The sequence below is a fragment of the Balaenoptera borealis genome (assembly GCF_965194805.1).
Source record: "Balaenoptera borealis genome assembly, chromosome: 9".
Classification (NCBI taxonomy): domain Eukaryota; kingdom Metazoa; phylum Chordata; class Mammalia; order Artiodactyla; family Balaenopteridae; genus Balaenoptera; species Balaenoptera borealis.
In genome coordinates, this window is record NC_138873.1 from 44,433,064 (window position 1) to 44,452,121 (window position 19,058).

General features: G+C 38.1%; 1 protein-coding gene across 8 annotated transcripts in view; it reads right to left on the bottom strand.

The window, feature by feature from the left end:
- The window catches only part of DSE (dermatan sulfate epimerase), a 69,575-nt gene that overhangs the window by 20,401 nt on the left and 30,116 nt on the right, over positions 1-19,058 (bottom strand). For 4 of the 8 annotated variants that reach the window (XM_082404723.1, XM_082404725.1, XM_082404722.1 and 1 more), the window contains exon 2: positions 16,631-17,099. In XM_082404723.1, the coding sequence (XP_082260849.1) occupies positions 16,631-17,046 (416 nt within the window). In that variant the 5' untranslated portion in view covers positions 17,047-17,099. Of the gene's footprint in view, positions 1-15,496; positions 15,595-16,630; positions 17,100-19,058 lie in introns of those variants that run through there. The other 4 variants (XM_082404727.1, XM_082404728.1, XM_082404726.1 and 1 more) reach the window with 4 other exon arrangements.

Consider the following 19,058-nt stretch of genomic DNA (forward strand, 5'->3'; position numbering starts at 1 on the left):
GCATCTAAATGTAAAGTATGAGATAAAAAATCTTAAAAGAAAGCATGGATGAATTCCTTTGTGACCTGGAGAAGGGAAAGCCTTTCCAACTATGATTCAAAAACAAGAAGCAATAGAAGAAAAGACTGATCATTTTGGCCATATAAAGCTTAAAAGAAAAAATAAGACAAAACCTTTTCCATAGGGGGGAAAAAAAAGACCACAAGTAAACATGAATAAAGTGGGGAAAAATATTTGTATCATATACCCTGAATACAGTTAGACTTATCCTAACATACCAAATGCTCATAAAATTTAAGAAAAATATCAAAATCTCATTGGAAAAATGAGCAAGTGACAAACAAGACAGTTAAAAAAAAAGGGCAAACATCCCTCATTCAAAATTCTCATCTCCACTTATTATAAAAGAAATTTAAATCAAATTACAACTGATCTAACATTCAAATCAGTAAAAATCTCACATATGACAAATACTCTAGTCAAAGCTGTGGAGAAATAGGCACACTCTTAAAATGCTGTTAGGGGTGCAGAGTAGTATAAATCCTAAGGGGTAGAGTTTGGTAACATTTAACAAATTTTATAAACATTTTATATTTTGACCCAGTAATACCACTTATAGTAACCTACCCCAAAGACACACGTCCACAAATAAAAAACCATATGTGCATAAGGTTATTTATCATGGAATTATTTGTAATATGATTCTGACATGATACATTGTGAACCATGTAAATATTTCAGATATTTAAAGTTAAATATAAGTCAGAAATAAATATTGAGATGAAATTATGTTTCAGATTTGATGCAATATAAAATGAACAAATAGGAGAATATGTTCCAAACCAAAGAAAAAGATAAATCTCTAGAAATCAACCTTAACAAAATGGAGATGAGTGATTTATCTGATAGAGAGTTCAAAATAACAGTCATAAAGATGCTCACCAAAGTCAGGAGAGCAATGCATGAACAGAGGGAGCACTTCAACAAAGAGACAGAAAATATCAAAAAGTACTGAGCATTGCATTGTCATAGCACTGAAAAATTCAATAACTGAACTAAATTCAATAGAAGGATTCAACAGCAGACTAGATCAAGTGGAAAAAAGGATCAGTGAACTTAAAGAGAGAGCAGTGGAATTCATCCAATCAGAAGAGCAAAAAGGAAAAAGAATAAAAAAGAGTGAAGATAGCTTAAGGGACTTATGGGACACCATAAGAAGACCAATATACACATTATAGGGGTACCAGAAGAAGAAGAGAGAGGAAGGGAGAGAAGCTTATGCAAAGATATAATGCCTGAAAACTTTCCTAACCTGAGGAGAAAGAAGCAGACCCCCAGATACAGGTAGCACAGAGTATCAAAAAAGATGCCTCTAAAGAGACCCACAGCAAGACACATTATTAAATTTTCAAAAATTAAAGACAAAGAGAATCTTAAAAATAGAAAGATAGGGACCTCCCTGGTGGCACAGCGGTTAAGAATCTGCCTGCCAACGCAGGGGACACAGGTTCGAGCCCTGGTCTGGGAAGATCCCACATGCCGCGGAGCAACGAAGGCCGTGCACCACAACTACTGAGCCTGCACTCTAGAGCCCACGAGCTGTAACTACTGAGCCTGCATGCCACAACTACTGAAGCCCACACGCCTAGACCCCATGCTCCACAACAAGAGAAGCCACCGCAATGAGAAGCCTGCGCACCACAACGAAGAGTAGCCCCCACTCACCACAACTAGAGAAAGTCCACTCGCAGCAATGTGAAGACCCAACACAGCCATAAATAAATAAATAAATAAATTTATAAATAAATAAAATTTTAAAAAAAAGATAAAAGCCACTTATTATGTACAAGGGAACTCCCATAATACTATCAGCAGATTTTTCAGAAGAAACCTTGGGGACCAGAAGGAAGTGGGACGATATACTCAAATTGTTGAAAGAAGAAAACTGCCAATCAAGAATAATCAACCAAGTAAAACTGTCCCTCAGAATTGAAGGAGAGTTAAAAGAGTTTTCCAGATAAACATATGCTGAATAAGTTTATCACCACTAACTGGTCTTAGAAGAAATGTTAAAGGGAGTTCTTCAAACTGAAATGAAAGGATGCCAATTAGTAACGTGATAACATGAAAGTATAAAACTCACCGGTAAAGGTAAATATACACTTAAATGCAGAATACTCTAATATTGTAATGGTGGTGGGTAAATCACTTATAACTCTAGTATAAAGGTTAAAAGAAGACAGTATTAAAAAATAACTATACAGGGCTTCCCTGGTGGCGCAGTGGTTGAGAGTCTGCCTGCCAATGCAGGGGACACGGGTTCGAGCCCTGGTCTGGGAAGATCCCACATGCCACGGAGCAACTGGGCCCGTGAGCCACAATTACTGAGCCTGCGCGTCTGGAGCCTGTGCTCTGCAACAAGAGAGGCCGCGATGGTGAGAGGCCCGCGCACCGCGATGAAGAGTGGTCCCCACTTGCCGCAACTAGAGAAAGCCCTCGCACAGAAACGAAGACTCAACACAGTCATAAATAAATAAATAAATAAACAAAAGAACGTGAATTCCTAAAAAAAAAAAAAAAAGAAAAAACTTAGAAAGAAGTTTTAAAAAAAAAAACAAAACTATACAATAATTTTTAATAGATACACAATGTAAAAAGACATCCACATTTTCAAAATTTCCTGCTCATCAATACTTCCTCTGGAAACCAGTGAAGAATTTCTCCACCCAAATTAAGATATATACCAAAAAGAAGACAACATGAGATTCATGTTGCAGAGGGGACCCACCCCATGAGAAAAAAGAAGAGTAAGTCAACAGCCATACTGTAGATCTAGATTATAACCAGTCAAAGGCTTTGGCAGGTTCCTCTTCAAGAAGATGAATTGTTAAGAATGTCTTATTAAGAACATCTTGTTTGAATGGATTAAGAGACTTACATAACTGAGTGAGAGTCTGGTTGGTAATTAGTGATAAATGTATAGGAAACTAAGCAAATAAAGCAAAAAGGCTGTTATTAATCCTAGAGATAACAAAAAGTTGCACACAAACTGAAAGTAATCATAGTATATGACACGGTTCAGCTGTCAACAGCTTTTGCCTCCTTAAAGTATGCAAACACAACATTCATTCAATCAAAATCACAACATATCTATATTGGAAGGCTGGAGGGACAAGCAGTTTGTATGTGTTGGTGGTGGATGGTACGTGTGAGAGGTAGATGAGTTATGCATCTACAAGTCAAGGAATGCCAAGGGTTGCCTACAACCACCTGAAGCTAGGGGAGTGGCATGAGACAGTTTTTCCTTGGAGCCTCCAGAAGGAACAGAGACCCTGCTGACACCCTGGTTGCAGATTTCTAGCCTCCAGAACTGTGAGAGAATCAACTTCTGTTTGCTTTAAGCCACCTAGTCTGTGTTACTTTGTTACAGCTGCCCTAGCAATAATACACCGACCTTCAAGAATCTGACTTGTCGTCACTGCCATCTTGTATGCACCATCTTCCTGCTGCTGCCTGAACACGTGGTGACTCCCATTTATTTTAAAGAAATCCTCTAAGATTTTGACACCACCACATGCAAAAGGGCAGAGAATTACCTGCGACAGTAAGTTTAAAAAGTGAGGGATACTTTAACAACGGCAAAAACGGTAATCAAATTGCTAAATCTTGCCACCCTGATGTTAGGAAGATACCAAAACCAAAATAAGGCCGACCTTAAGGTGCTAGGATACATGAAACAGTATTTTACTTTCTATTATGGTTTCCTCAGTAAGGTTAATATTTACCCAAGATTCCCACTTTTTAATGCTTTATCAGAATTTCTCTCTTTTACAATATGCTATTTCAAGGTTTTGCTGAAGTTGCCTTTTTAAAACAGTGAATGAACTGTTCTTGATTTTATTCTGGGTGCCAACTGGAAATAACGTGCTGCAGAATTTATTCCACTCAGCCCTGGAAACCTGAAATGTAATCATTAATCACAGACACATACTGTTTCCTAATGAAAAAACAACGCTTCCTAATATATTTTAGGAACAAGAACACTGAACACTAGAATTATGGAATAAGGAAGCCACCTCAAAGAGTGAAGCAGTCCCCTCACTGGAGATATTCAAGAAGAGGGTTATTAAGAAGGGATTCTCTGAAAAGGAATCATGTGTTTATCACAATGTTAGGCAGAGTTTTCAAATTATAAATAACAAGCTATTAATAGATTGTGGCATGAATTAAGGGGTTGTGACAAGCATATTTTTAGTGGAATTTAATGGCATGGAATAGGAAATAGCAGAGTGCAAAGCATGACTTAAATGCAAGGGCTGATTCACACAACTTCTACTTATATATTTACATATGTAGAGTTAATAGAGTTAAAGTTATGTGTGTATTGGGTTGTGATGTAAACTTTATTTCTTACTGTGGGTCACAGTCAAAAAAGGTTTGAAAGCCACTGTCTTAGAGGGTAAATGTGCCACCAAACAAGCAGCCCATCAGATGCATCCTGTAGGCAGAGAGGACCCAGGCCCAGGGCCTGCTTTAGTGCGTGGAGATAGGTTGAGACTGGGTTGCCCCAAACACTTTCCAGCAGAGGATCTGGAGCCCACCATGAGGGAAAATCCATCATGAGTTCATTAGGAAGGAACCCAGACCACCAGAGAAGTTCAGAATGTTCAAAGAGGCCAGTAGACAGTGTATGCCAGAGGCAGATGTGAAACACCAAATGGGTCCACACAGTCAATTCAAGAACGAAAAGTAATTTGTCACTGTGTAGAAAAAGAACAAGAAAACATTTCTCATCCCCCAAAACGTTTGTTTGGCTTTGAAGCCATTTATTTTCAAGAGAGGCAATGAAATAATACCTATGAACAGCACCTTGTACCAATGATGTTTATTTTATTTCATGTCCTGGGGACACAGTTTTAAAGAGTACTTCTTAATTTGGCAACGAAGTGGAAAAAGTCAGTTTAGGATTTTTCTTTGTGAATCATAAAAAATTTGGAGGATGTGCTATTTGCCATAAAATAGAATTAAGGGATAAAGTAAATTTAGATTAAATGAGCCAAACTTGTGAGCTATCTTCAACATGCCGTGGGCATTAAATACTTCCCCGAGTTTTAGATCTAGGGTTATCTGTCATATGGAAAATAAAAGCTGACCCCACCCCAAAGGCTGAATGTAATCACATCTTCTTTAACCAAGTGACAGGCTATGATAGAAAAGCAAAGAGTAAAAGATTCAAACTGGCTTTAGTAATAGTGTAAAATCTTTCCCATGTCAACAGGTTCTCCAAAGAAGGTAAAACAGTAAGCTCCATACGGTTTTTCAAAATTATGGCCCAAAGTTTAGGGCAGAAAGATATTAAAGTTAATATAAAATTTTAGCAATATGTGTGGATTTATTCTTAACTCTCCCTTTCCTTAGATTTTTTTTCTTGGAATAGTGTATTCCCTGTAATTGAATCACAGAAATGAATTAAAAATTGCACATTAAATTGTTACAAACCCAAATTGCCATCCACACCTCATCAAGAATCTTTTTTTTTTTTTTTTTCAACTTAAGAAGAAATAGCACGATTCTCTCAAGCTGATACTTTCCTCCTGGAGTGATGCCTACATGATGTTTCATTTTGGCTTCACATCCAGAAAGTCATTTGAGGACACCCAAGTGGCTCTTTTAGCACTTTACCTTTTCTTCTCACTCTTCTTGTTGTTATTCATTTATTTATTGTGATAAGCTTACTTTAATTAAATCTAACATTCTTTGAACTTTTCTTCTACATTTTCCTATCATCCACAGAAACTATGTCTGTTGTACTTGAAAGCATATTTTATACTGGATAAATTTTTTTTTTCCTGGTGATGACATTTTTTAAAGTCACAGTACACTTCCAGCAAACAGGAGGTAGCTAAAAATAATGCTGGAGAGACATGAACTCAACATCTCCTCTTGGGTCCACAGGCACTTCAAACTCAGTTGATCCAAAACCAAACCCTTTATTAGTACTCTCCAAGAGTTCCAAGTGTTGCGACCTCATTGAAAGGTCCCATGCCTCTCAGCATCCCATAAAAGAAAGTTCTTAGTCTTTCCTGTCCTCAAATATCATTGTCAAGTCTTATATTGGGTCGGCCAAAAAGTTCATTTGGGTGTTTTCCATAAGATCTTATGGAAAAACCCGAACAAACATTTTGGCCGATCCAATACACGCTAATCCTTAAACCTTTCTGGAACCCATCATTTCTTTGCATTCTCAGAGCCCCTATTCCAGGCTGTCATCTGGATAAACACAAAAGGCCTAACTGGTCTTCCTGGTTTGACCTCTGCAATCTACTCTCCACATATGACCAGAGATTCTTCCTAAAACACCAATCTGTCACATGGAGAAACCAGCAGCCACTTTGCGTCTCCTGATGAGAGAACAGCCACCAGCTATGCTTGTGTCAAAGTGATCAAAACTGAGCTGGAGCAAGCCTCAGCACCCAGCTGTCAGTTCCTAGGAAATGCCAAGGGTGGAGGAACTCACTGAGCTGCATCTTGAGCCTGCAATCAACAACATCCAGACTGTGGGAAGCTGAGCAGGTCAAAGGGCTCAGATTCTTCCACAGATAAATTGTAACAAAAATAAAGGGATGGAGGTGAAACTGCAGATAAAAAAGACTTAAAAAACATTTAAAAAATGAGCAAGACTAAACTTGTGCCTAGGGATGCACACTTGAATGAACTATAAAGAAACACAAGGACGTGACCGATGACCCTGGAAGTCAGGGTAGTCTTTGCAGGGACACAGGGAGCTGTGATTGGGACAAGGCTTACGAGGGGCTTCCCGGGGTGGCTGGCAACATTCTATTTCTGGAGCTGTGCTGTGGTTACCAGGGCGTTTGCTTTAAAATACTTTACTAAGCCACACGTTTGTTTGTATGGTGCTCTACTTTTATTTTACAATGAAAAAGTTAAACACATACACACACACACACACACACACACAAATCTGACCATGTTGCTGCCCTGTTAAAACCCTTCAATGGCCTCATAGTTCTTGTAAGAAAAAGTCCAAACTCCTTCACGTGGTGGACAAGGCCTTGCGGCATCTGGCTCTCTACTCAAAGCCTCAATGCTTACTTGTCTCCTCCCTACATTAAATTTTCAGTTCCTCAAAAGCATTCTGCTTCCTTCTGTCACGGCCTCTGAACTTCAGTTATTTCTACTTGGAACAATCAAACATGCTCTCTTTCCCCTTCACTGGGCTGATTCCTATTTGTCCTTCAGGCCCCAGGCGGAAAGCCTTCCCAGTGCTCCAATGTTGGGCATCCTGAAGTACCTCTCTGTCTTCCCATTACACACTATACTTTCTCAATCACAGCCTTTATCATCTGCATTAATATAGTCTATTAGTTCATATTTTCCATAGATCAACAAGATGTATTAACTTGCCCTCAAATTTTTATATCCCAATACTTAGCGCAATGCCTAGACAAAAACCAAGTCCCATGCTTCATAACACCCTTCTCTTTACTATTTAATTCTTAGCGTGCCTCAGATCACATGGGGGACTTGTTCTTTGGCCTACTCCAAATGATCATGATTCACTGAGTCTGGGCCAGGCCCAGGAATCTGTGTTTTTAAGAATACCTATATGATTCTGATGAAAGAACCATACTTTGAGAAAGTGTCCCATATCCAATCAATCTCTTTGTAGATTCTCTGTCCTACATCTCTCTCTCTTTTTTTTTTTTTTTTTCATTTTTTGGCCGCACCGTGCGCCATGCGGGACCTTAGTTCCCCGACCAGGGATCGAACCCATGGCCCCTGCAATGGAAGCATGGAATCTTAACCACTGGACCGCCAAGGAAGTCCTGCCCTAAATGTCTCAGATTCATTCCTTCTTTTCCCCACTCTCACTGACTTAACTGTGGTCATTTCCCCCCTAGACTAAAAAAAGCTTCCACCTAGTTCCCCGCCTCCTGATTCCTCTCCTCCAAGCCCTCCACACACAAAGCTTCTACACACAGGCTTATGTGGGAAACACAATCATCTGGCCCCTGACTAAGGTTCCTCCTGCTGTCCTAAGCCAGCATGTTGACAATGGAAAGAAAAAGGCAGGATGGATGAGAGAGACTGTGTTAAACGTGGCTAAAATATGTTCTCTTGATGGATACAGCAGAAGGAAATGAAGAAGTAAAATGCCATTCTGAAGGTAACTAAGGTAAAAAGAACTACGCAGCTTTACAAGAGACTCCAAGGACATACTCATGTCACTACTATTCTCCAGTAGTTATATATATCTCTCTATATAGCATTAGTAAGAACTTAATGTCAGCAAGGCCCTATGTCTTTAGTGGTATTAGAACTAAATACGTGTCTCACTTAACAGACAAAGGCAACTTTTAAAAAACAATTATAAAGCATTATTGGAATAGAATACAGATATATATGCAGCACTTGCTAACTAACATCTTCCCTCAAGATACAGGGCAAGGAAGGCACAAAATTTAAACAACATGCTTAGCAAGTTGGGTTTTTTTTTTTTTTGAATTTTATTTATTTTTTTATACAGCAGGTTCTTATTAGTCATCAATTTTATACACATCAGTGTATACATGTCAATCTCAATCACCCAATTCATCACACCACCATCCCCACCCCCCCGCGGCTTTCCCCCCTTGGTGTCCATACGTTTGTTCTCTACATCTGTGTCTCAATTTCTGCCCTGCAAACCAGTTCATCCGTACCATTTTTCTAGGTTCCACATATATGCGTTAATATACAATATTTGTTTTTCTCTTTCTGACTTACTTCACTCTGTATGACAGTCTCTAGGTCCATCCACGTATCAACAAATGACTCAATTTTGTTCCTTTTTATGGCTGAGTAATATGTAAGAGCCAGACTGTAAAGTCGGTGTGGAACTTACTACATTCATATCTTTGCGGTATACATGGGGTGAGGGGCACAGGCTTAGAATCCCATCAGAAGGGGGATGAGGGTGCCTCTGGCCTTAAGCAGAGCTCCCTCAGACAACTCTGCAAGCCCACGCCGCATGTTTTATTAAAAAGGCAACAAGTGACACTAGAGGAACAGGATAGGAGAGAGCATTGCTCATCATGGAGACAGCTGAGGGTTGCACCAGTACTGCATGTTAGACTCAAACAACAAACAGATCCCACAAGAAAACTAACGTTGCATTTCTTTCCAGCTGTGTGTGTCTAGAGGTGTTATAAGTCAGTCTCACATTTGTTGTTAGAAAGAAGCTTTATTAAAACAATTTTATCCTCACTCAATTTGAAATAGATGGAGAGGAGTTTGCTTGGTGTGTATGAAAACCTGCACTGAGATGCTCAGCTAACCCACACACCTGACCTGGCCTCTCCCTGAGCAATTCCTCACCTGCTGTCTCCTGACACCAATCCTTGCCCAGTGTCTTCATCTGCAACGGTGCTGGCAACAACCTGCTTATTAAATGACGTAAAAGAAGGAAATTCCCAACAGCCAGGTTCCTAACACATGTGTTTCTGTAAATATTGAAGAATCTGAACATCATAAAAAGCCTTGCTGTCGTCAGTTTTAGCCTTCTGTTTCCAAGGATCTGCAGCAGGGTAAAAGCAGTAACTTTCTTCAGATCACAGAATGAAAGGAACAGAGAGAAACAGAGGCGGAAAGAGGAGGGGGAAGGGCAGAAGGAAGAGAAAGCATGAAGGAGAAAAAGCCAGGGGAATTGGGGGCTGGGTTTTCGGAGAGCCTGCATTTGTTTCACGGGGCCACTGGATTTGCTGCCTTGAATCCAATGGATTCCGGGTGCACTCCGGGCTACGCCTCCCGGTCTTCACCACTGTAAAGTCAGGAGAGGAAAACCTGATCGTTTTGCTCCCGGTGCTGTGGCTCCACATGTTGGGGCCCAGCTACATCCTCCCCCACTTCGATTCCCAGCCTTGACATGCAATTCAGAGAAATAAGAAGCCTGTGAAACAGCTGTAGGGAACTGCATTTGGAGCCCAGCACGCCACGCTGAGAAACATGGGCGCACTCTTCATTTTGGAACGTACAGGAATGAAACTGATTGGTTCATTTCGATCTGCCAGGGGCTTTTCTTTCTCTTTTTTTCTTTACTTTACTTTACTATTTTTTTAATATTTTATTTTGCAAATGGGCCCTCACATGTCACTCTCCAGAAGTTTGCAATCCACAGGCAAGGGAATTAATACAAGGTCTGTTGTGAATAAAATTATAATTACTTCTCTGTCCAAAAGTTCAACTTTCTTTGTTTCCCTCATCAGTTCTGAATTCCTGTACTTGACTGGCACCAACGCAAGAGTGAAGTAATTTCTTTCCTCTGTGATTTATTTTCTGATGATAAGTAAGCAAAAATACTATAAAGAAAGGGAAAAGAATGATGCAAAATGAGTACTTCTCAAAAACACAACTCCAGAGTGAAAGTAGGTAAAATGGAGTCCTGTGTGTCAAGAAACTTAAGAATAAAGCTACATGGTCATATCTATTTCTGTGTAATAAAAATAAACTTTTTAGTAAAACTATGTGTCAGGAACATAATGCTAAGAGCTTTACATGCATTATCTCATTTAATCCTTGGAACAACATATTTGCATGGGAAGAATCATCCACATTTTAAAGATAAAGAAAATGAGGTTTACCGAGGTTAAAAAAAACCTGCTAAAGCCTAATAAAATAGCAGAGTCAAGATGCAAGTGCACCTCTGCCTCCAAGGACTGCTATGCTAGGCCCCTTCTCCAGGCTTTACAAGGTTTAGACAAAAGCCTTGAAAAGCCCACTGCTCAGAAATGCACGTTGGATAACTATGTGCTGTCAACAGAGGTTGAACAACAAATCTTTTCTGTTACAATCACTGTTCAATGCATTCATCTCTTCATAGTAAGTGAGATATGGTCAACTTACCTTTATCTTTCTTAAGTGATTCAGGTGTGTAGTGTTTTCCAGTAATCATTTGAGTGAGTTTTTTATGTTTGTTTTTAGCTATATAGAAGATCACTGTAAGAACAGGCAGAGCAGTATAATACCCAAGCTCACAGAACCCATCAATCATGAGCTCAGCTGAGATACACAGTGTGTAAAGAGGCTGCCTGATAGATACATGGTCATTTTATTTTTCTGCATATTCAAAATTCTACTGAAGGACTCAGCTAGACTAGGAAAAAAAGTGGCCTGCGGCTAAACCGTATGTCCATCCCTTCTACCTCCACCCCGGTTTTAGTGAATTTCACTTTGGAGCATCTCCAGGGATGCTAGAGCATTCATTCATTGGGCAGAAATCTACCTGATACTGTGTTAAGTGCTGAGGGATACATGCATGAGCAAAACAGACCCGGTCCTGCCCTCAGTCTAGTCTAACATAAAAAAGCCAGCACTGTGCAATTCATCACACATGCAATGGAAGGATGTTCATGAAACTATTGTGCAGGTTCCTCATGAAAACTCCAGGAGAAATTTCTTTCTGATCCTTGGGTCAAGAGTAGTAGTTCTGTAGAGAAGCTGATCTACTTTTAATCCCATGGACACTCTATACTTCAAAACTAATTGAGCCTACTTTCTTTGCTGTTAAAAAAATTCAGGGCCCACCTGTGGCCCACTCACCCATGGGACATAAGATGCATTTCAGTAACTGTCTCATTGCTAGTCTAGCTGATGTCCCTTATCTTTTTCTTTCCTCCTTTCTTTCTCAGATATTTCTTATTTGAATATTGTTTTTTGTTTCCTTCATCTTTGGGGAAAAAGGTATAGTAGAAAAAAGTAAAAATAAATAAAAATATACACACGTATGAAAATTTTAGGAAAGTAGAGCAATGTCTGCTGACTCCAAAAACTCCAAAAATTTGACTTTTTGGAAATCTCTTCAATCTTGACTAAGAACTGTTTTTATTATTTTCCCACCTTAAAGTTTAAGCTCTTGGGGGAAAAAAGGTGATGGAGAATTTTTAGTTATTTGGAATCCAATAATGTTCTCTTTTTAATTATGTAAGGACTGAATGCAGAAAGCAACTATTTATAAATGAGAATACCCCCATGTGCCAACTGACGTACACAGAACTTGCTCTGGTGACTAGGTGATATTGTATTAAAAAAATGAATTGACTTTAAGTGTAATTAAATGCATTTTCTATTGTTACCAGCTCTAGATTTATGACCTCAGCTCATTAAGCTTTCTTAAAGAAGTTGTCTGACTAAGTTCTAATCACGCTTTTATATAACACAGAGCCAACTATAACCCAAATCCTAGCTTTCATCAGGAAGATGAGATCTATAAGGGACTTAATTCAAAGGTCAGAGACATTATTGGTGATGCTGAAAATAATTTGCCATTTTTTATACAGGTTAAAATAATATCTTTTTAAATTTGATTTTTAGAACTAAGAACAATTAAATTACTCTGTTACTTTTACTGTTATGAAGGATGTTATGAAGAGTGCATGACATTAACAGAAGGCAGAGGAACAAAGGAGAGAGCTTCTGAGAGAGAATATAGGCATCTCCGCAAAAGCAGATACAGTATGTAGACATGTCTCATCTTTCTGTGGTGCCCAATCATCTGGGTACTCCCTGACACACAGAATTATAATGTCAAAAGAAGAAAGTTTTGCATGTTGTTATTTTTCAATCACCACCATCATCATTATCAATCTATGAGATTCCCTTTCCACTTTGTAGTACATTATATCAGATGAACACATAAGATCAGTATATCATTAGACAATATTTTCCATTTAAGTTTTCCAATGGCCCCAGACTCTTAAATAAGTGAATCTACAGGTGTGACCTTTTAGCTCTTTATTTACAAACTACTCAAATGGTATATGTACAACTGATTCACTTTGCTGTACACCTGAAACTAACACAACACTGTAAATAACTATACTACAATAAAAATTCAAAGAAAAAAACCCAAAAAAACCCCAAAATACTCAAATGAAACGAATCACATTAATAAATCTGTATGCATGTATATCTCAGATGTACTTCTTTTGAATACCAGACAAAAGACGCATCACTGTTACTTTCCCCTAAGCCGTCATGATTGGTGTTACCATCAGATTCTTATATGCCAAAAAAAGGGCCCAGGGGAGCATTGCTGAAAGTTTTAATGGAATAAAGCCAAAAGGAATATGTTATGAGTTAAACAGATGTTCTAGTTTTGAAAGCAATTTGGACAAAGATAAGTAAAATCGCCAAATAAATCCCAAACAAATACTATTTCCTTACAGCCTACATACACCAAATTATAAACTAAACAGGATCTAAGTACTAAGCAAATATCAGTAACAATAATTATCATTATTCTCATTATTCTTATTTATTGAAGGCTTACCATTTGATAGGAACTGTGCTAAATACTTTACATTATCTCATTTAATCCTCAAATCTTTAAGTCATGAATAAAAACTAATAAGATACTCCAACAAAAATTATTTTAAAGTTTTTTTTAATTTAAAAATAAATAAATAAATTAATTAATTAAAAAATCCAGATAGTCTTGAATTCTGCTTAATTGAAAAACAAAAAACTAATGAACCCCTACTATTAAGTGATCCTTACACTTAATTCTGAGCAGAGAATATAGTCCTAGCTTAGGTTTCAAATACCCAATGTTTGCAGCCCTTACCCTAGGTGCAAATTTTAAACTTACTGGGCTATTTTTTTCATCACTGAATCCCCAGCACCTAGCATGGTACATGACATACAACAGATGCTCAATAAATGTTTGTTAATTGAATAAGTGAGTGGACACAATTTAGTCACTGGTTTTCAAAGGAGTAGAAAGGATCCTCACGGAATATGGCAAATGTATTAAGTCTGATGAAGCCATTGTAGGAAGCTTTTAAAATTAACTAATTAATTAATCAAATTAATTGATTAATTAATCAATATTAATTATTGATCTCTTTTTTAATTACAAAATAATGGCTATATTTCACTGCACTGTACAATATATCCTTGCTGATTATTTATTTTATACATAGTAGTTTTTTTTTAAAACATCTTTATTGGAGTATAATTGCTTTACAACAGTGTGTCAGCTTCTGCTTTATAACAAAGTGAATCAGTTATACATATATGTATGTCCCCATATCTCTTCCCTCTTGCATCTCCCTCCCTCCCTCCCACCCTCCCTATCCCACCCCTCTAGGTGGTCACAAAGCACCGAGCTGATCTCTCTGTGCTATGCGGCTGCTTCCCACTAGCTACCTATTTTACGTTTGGTAGTGCATATATGTCCATGCCACTCTCTCACTTTGTCCCAGCTTACCCTTCCCCCTCCCCGTATCCTCAAGTCCATTCTCTAGTAGGTCTAGTAGGTCTGCATCTTTATAAATAAGAGTCAGTCTTTTATTTTCCTCTGAAACCAAATATAGGTGAGCTATGTCCTAAGACGATGACAACGACCACAATACACTTCTCTGGGCACAGTGGGGACATATGATTTAGTTGATTTAAATAGGAACAGTTGAACTACCAAAACATTTAGCAGTGTTTTAAGTTGTCAGAAAGTGATTGATTATATTCAACTACAATTTAATAAAAATTTAAGGGTCTAGGGGTTGGGTGTGGGTGCTCTTAAAAAGTTAAAATTTCCATAAAATCATTCAAAAGTACAACCTAGTAACAGTACTTGCCAAGACAAAAATGTTCCAGTAGCTCGACTTTTTATGCTAGGATCACTTCTGGAACTAGAAACCAGATGTAAAGGTAAATTCTCAATTTCTGACCTTCATCTTCTAAGAGGTCTAGGGAAAGAAGTCAACTGTTCAGCTCTATTAAATCACAGACTGGCTTTTGGGTTACTGGATAACGGCATAGAGGTATACCTATTTTTATCAATACTGCCATGAACAAAGTACTAGTCCTCTAATAAACTCCACAACCAGTAATTCTGAACTTGTAGAACCTATGAAAATGGTCATTTTTATTTATTTTCCTCATCATAGGAGTCTAATCCTCTCTAAAGACAGCATTCATTTAAGTTGGTATTTATATGCCTGAATGTTTTATATCATCATAATACAATTGCACTGGTCCTGTGAATTCTCTTAATGCGATTGTATTTGTACTAAAAAAATCTCCATTAAAAAGTAGTACTTCACAGTTAGCTACTCTTTCATGAAGTGAAACAGATGGCTCTCTGGAACATTTTCATCCGTATCTTATTCTGTCAAATTTCACTTATCTATCTAAAACAAAAAGGACTTTAAAAGTACCCTTATAGGCAACAAAGGTTTTCTTCCCTAAAGTAAATATGGTTGCCACTTTTTAACTAACTGTACAATGTCAAGTGAGTAATTGTAATACTTGATAATAGAAACTTATAAGTCAAATATCCAATTTTCATACATCTTTATTTTCTTTCTTGGTGTCAGGAGTAGAATGAGGTTAGTCAAGAACAGAAACTATGGCATACACGGCTCAGCTTTGAAACAAATCAAATAAAAAGGTTCTTTCCAACCTAAAATATTGTAAGCTTCAAAATGATTATACATACCTCATAACAAGCCTTAAAAAAATAAGCTCTGATACGGATTTAATGTCAACTCTTCCAAAATCTTTTTCGTTTAGAAATTCCAGAAACTCCTTCAAATTCTATAAGCAAACAACATTCTTTACCATATTGGCAGAAATTTAGGAAGTATTAAATTTACTTACCATACTGGCAGAATTCAGGAAGCTTGCAAGCTACCATTATTCACCCTTATGATATCTGAGATGTAACTCTTCACAACATTATATGCATCACTGATTTTTCTAAGCATTTAAAAATGAGCTCTCTCCAACCCTATGACAAGTATCAGCCTACATAATTTTAAAAGGATATTTCATACAGTTTGTAATTTTTTTTAGTGTAATTGGACCATGTGTATTAAAACACAGTTTAAATAAGAATACCCGCAGAATCCCTAGTTTAATTAATTCATCCCATACCTTTTGGAAGCAGGTAGACACATTAATTATACACAAATAAAATAAATTTAAGCTAATCAAGAAGAGACAGGAAGTTTGTTCTCAAATCTTGAACTTCTGAAAGTAAATTATTACATAATTAGAATTCCTCACACAATTATACCACAACATTGGTTTTCCTACAGGTTTGGGCAATTTGCTGGTTACTGGATAAGATCTTATTTATAAATTATCAGTTAATCCTATCACATTTACTTTTGGCTCCTAATTGTCCTAAAATGCAAAGAAATCTTAATTGGCGGAAATCTCTTGCTGGCAAAAGGTTTTAACCACTTGGGGGTCAATCAGAACCTAAGGCCTGATGATGGTAATACAAGGCTGTTAAACAAGGGGGAAAGAAATCTCAACAAACAAGATGATACTATTTACTCAATGCAGCAAATTATTTTTTCTTTGGTTAGGTTCTACCTAAATATTTGTCTTCTAACTTTAAACATGGAAGTTACTACGTCTTTTGAAACTAGGGACCATTCATAAGCCACTAACAACATAAATAACAAGTATCCTTTCCCCTTCACTCACACACACACACACACACACACATACACACACACACACAAGTATGTGAAAATCTAGCCTCTGAGATTTCATTGACTATGAATTCATTTTTTTAAATTGCAGAGTTTAATACAGTAAGAAGAAAAAGACAAAAATCTACCAACTAGGCTGAGCTGCCATCCTCTCCATGTAGTCTTTGGCCATATCTCGGGCTTCAATGTTCTCAGGATACAGCACGCAGAACATGGCCAAGGCCCCCAAGTTGTTGCCGTAAATTTCATTCCAGCGGGCGCTGTACTCCTTGGGATCCCAGGGAGGGAGGTACTCCAAGGGGCTGGACAGCATGGTGTGCACGGCCTCAGTGAGCCGGGCGGCAATGTGCTCGTGGGAGCTGGCAGCCCTGAGCTGGAGCTTGGCCACCTCTGCCCTGGAGAAGTACAGCATTGGATGGCTGTCGTAGTTGGCATTCATAAAGGGAATCATGACTTCTGGGTTCTCGTCGGTGACGTAGGCTGACACAAAGCAAAATAAATATATGAAAAACACACTGGGAGCCCCCCGTGTGTGAGTCCTCATCGTGGCATCAGATCTCCAAATCTCCAAGGCAGCCAAACCATCTTCGAAAGATCCTACAGGACAGAAAAGAGAAGAGGAGGATATGTCAACCAGGGGACCATGGTGAAGTAGGAAATACGTGGTAGGTAGTAACCTTGCTTACTATGAAAATAAAGCTTATGAATTTTTAGACTTTTCAAAAATACAGCAAAAATTTGAACTAGGAAGAAACTAAAACCTAATCATTTAATTAAGTCATTAATTAATTACACATGATAACAACAGACATATTCATTGTGGAAAACAGAAACTTTGGACTTGGGAAAACAGTATAATATCTGCTCGAGTAGAGAAGAAAAACTCTTGTTGGCATTCTTCTCACATTTTATCACACAAAAAACGTTTTGATTTTATGGTATTTTTGGACATTAATATGAAAACCACAGTAACCAAAAGCTTGTGATGAAATATCGTCTGGGAATCTGAATGGACGTTAGGGGAAAAAAAAAATAAGAAAATCCTGTCTTAATACAGCCTCCTTCACTCTAAGTTCTCCCCTCTTCTCAGCATTCTCCATTCTGAACCAGGGATTAGGATCAATACATCTATATGAATGTGAGCAGACAAAATATTATGAGTAAGGCTAAATATTCTCTTTGTGTCAGCAGAAGGTGGGGACAACAAAAGCAGGGTAAACATCTGCTAAGCCCATGCGTTCCCTGGGCTGACATCGGCAGGCGTGCAGGGCAAGATCAGACACGGGGCTGAGGGGACTAGAGAGTGACATGCCTTCATTCAGAAAATAAAATTCCAGAATTAAAAGGCTGAAAGAACACGTGTGCATTTTCCCCTTATTATTTGAAACTACTGTCTACTTTTTCATTTTGCTTTCGGGATTTTGGTGTCATTCAGTAAGTCAGACATTTAAACCAAGCTCACAAATTTTCTTAACTGCTTAACTTTCTTGAAAATCCTTTTTTTCAGTGGCAGCTTTGCTCACAGGTTAGCAAGAATGTCTTTCAAAGTAGGAACATTAAAAAAAAAAAAAAAAAAAGAAAGAAAACCCTCAGCCTGGTCTATGTCCCACATCTGGGATAAAGCAGGCATAAAATCCCCCAGAGGAAAGTCAGGGAATTCTTAAAATTCCTCAGAGGGGAAAGGTTATAGAAAGCAGACCAGAAAAAGACAGTTTTATGTAAATAATGAACAGTAGTTTTCAATTATTCAACGGAGAAACTGATGGAGAAAAATCAACCTCTCCAGCTGAACACAAACTATTTTTCCAAGCACAATCTGCCTCATCACATTCAGAAGAAAGAAAACTAAGGATTTAATACACATTGGAGAACAATCCATATTCTCAACTTGGTCTATCTGCAAGAGAAAGGCAACATGGCATCACTTGTAGATGCTGCCATAATCTCTAGTATTCTTTGTATTTCTGAACATGCTTTAGACTACATATATAAAACTCAGTGGCAGTGATTTTGTGAAGCAGTTTAGATTTACTTCAAGAGTAGAACCTGTAATGAATAAAAACAATTAACATAGCCATGCTAAATAAAACATATAAAATAGAAATAACTCTTGGACTCTACCCGTATTGTGTCTAGCACCCAAATCTTCAAGGCAACTGGCTGCCTCCTTCAAGGTCAGAGAGCTGGCCCAGAGTCTTCTGTGGTTATGTCTGAGGAGGGGTGTGGTCTCTGGCAACACAGAGACATGGCTGAGTCTGAAGTAATGCTCAGTCGCCACTGCCCCCACCCCGAGGTCTATTTTTTGCTCTTTTCAGAGAACAAGTGTGCTAATTTTTTTTTTTTTTAAAGCCTGCATATATTAAATCCCCAAAGGTCTAAGACTGGATGCAGCCATCAATGCAATTAGCACTGTGGGGTGGGGGGGGGTTGTAGGCACCCAGACTGAGGATGGCTTGGAAGTTTCTCCTTTAACTGACCTCTACGTGCATACAATAGAACTGAAGATCTTCTCTCAACTACTGGGTTTTTGTTTGTTTGTTTGCTTGTTTGTTTTCC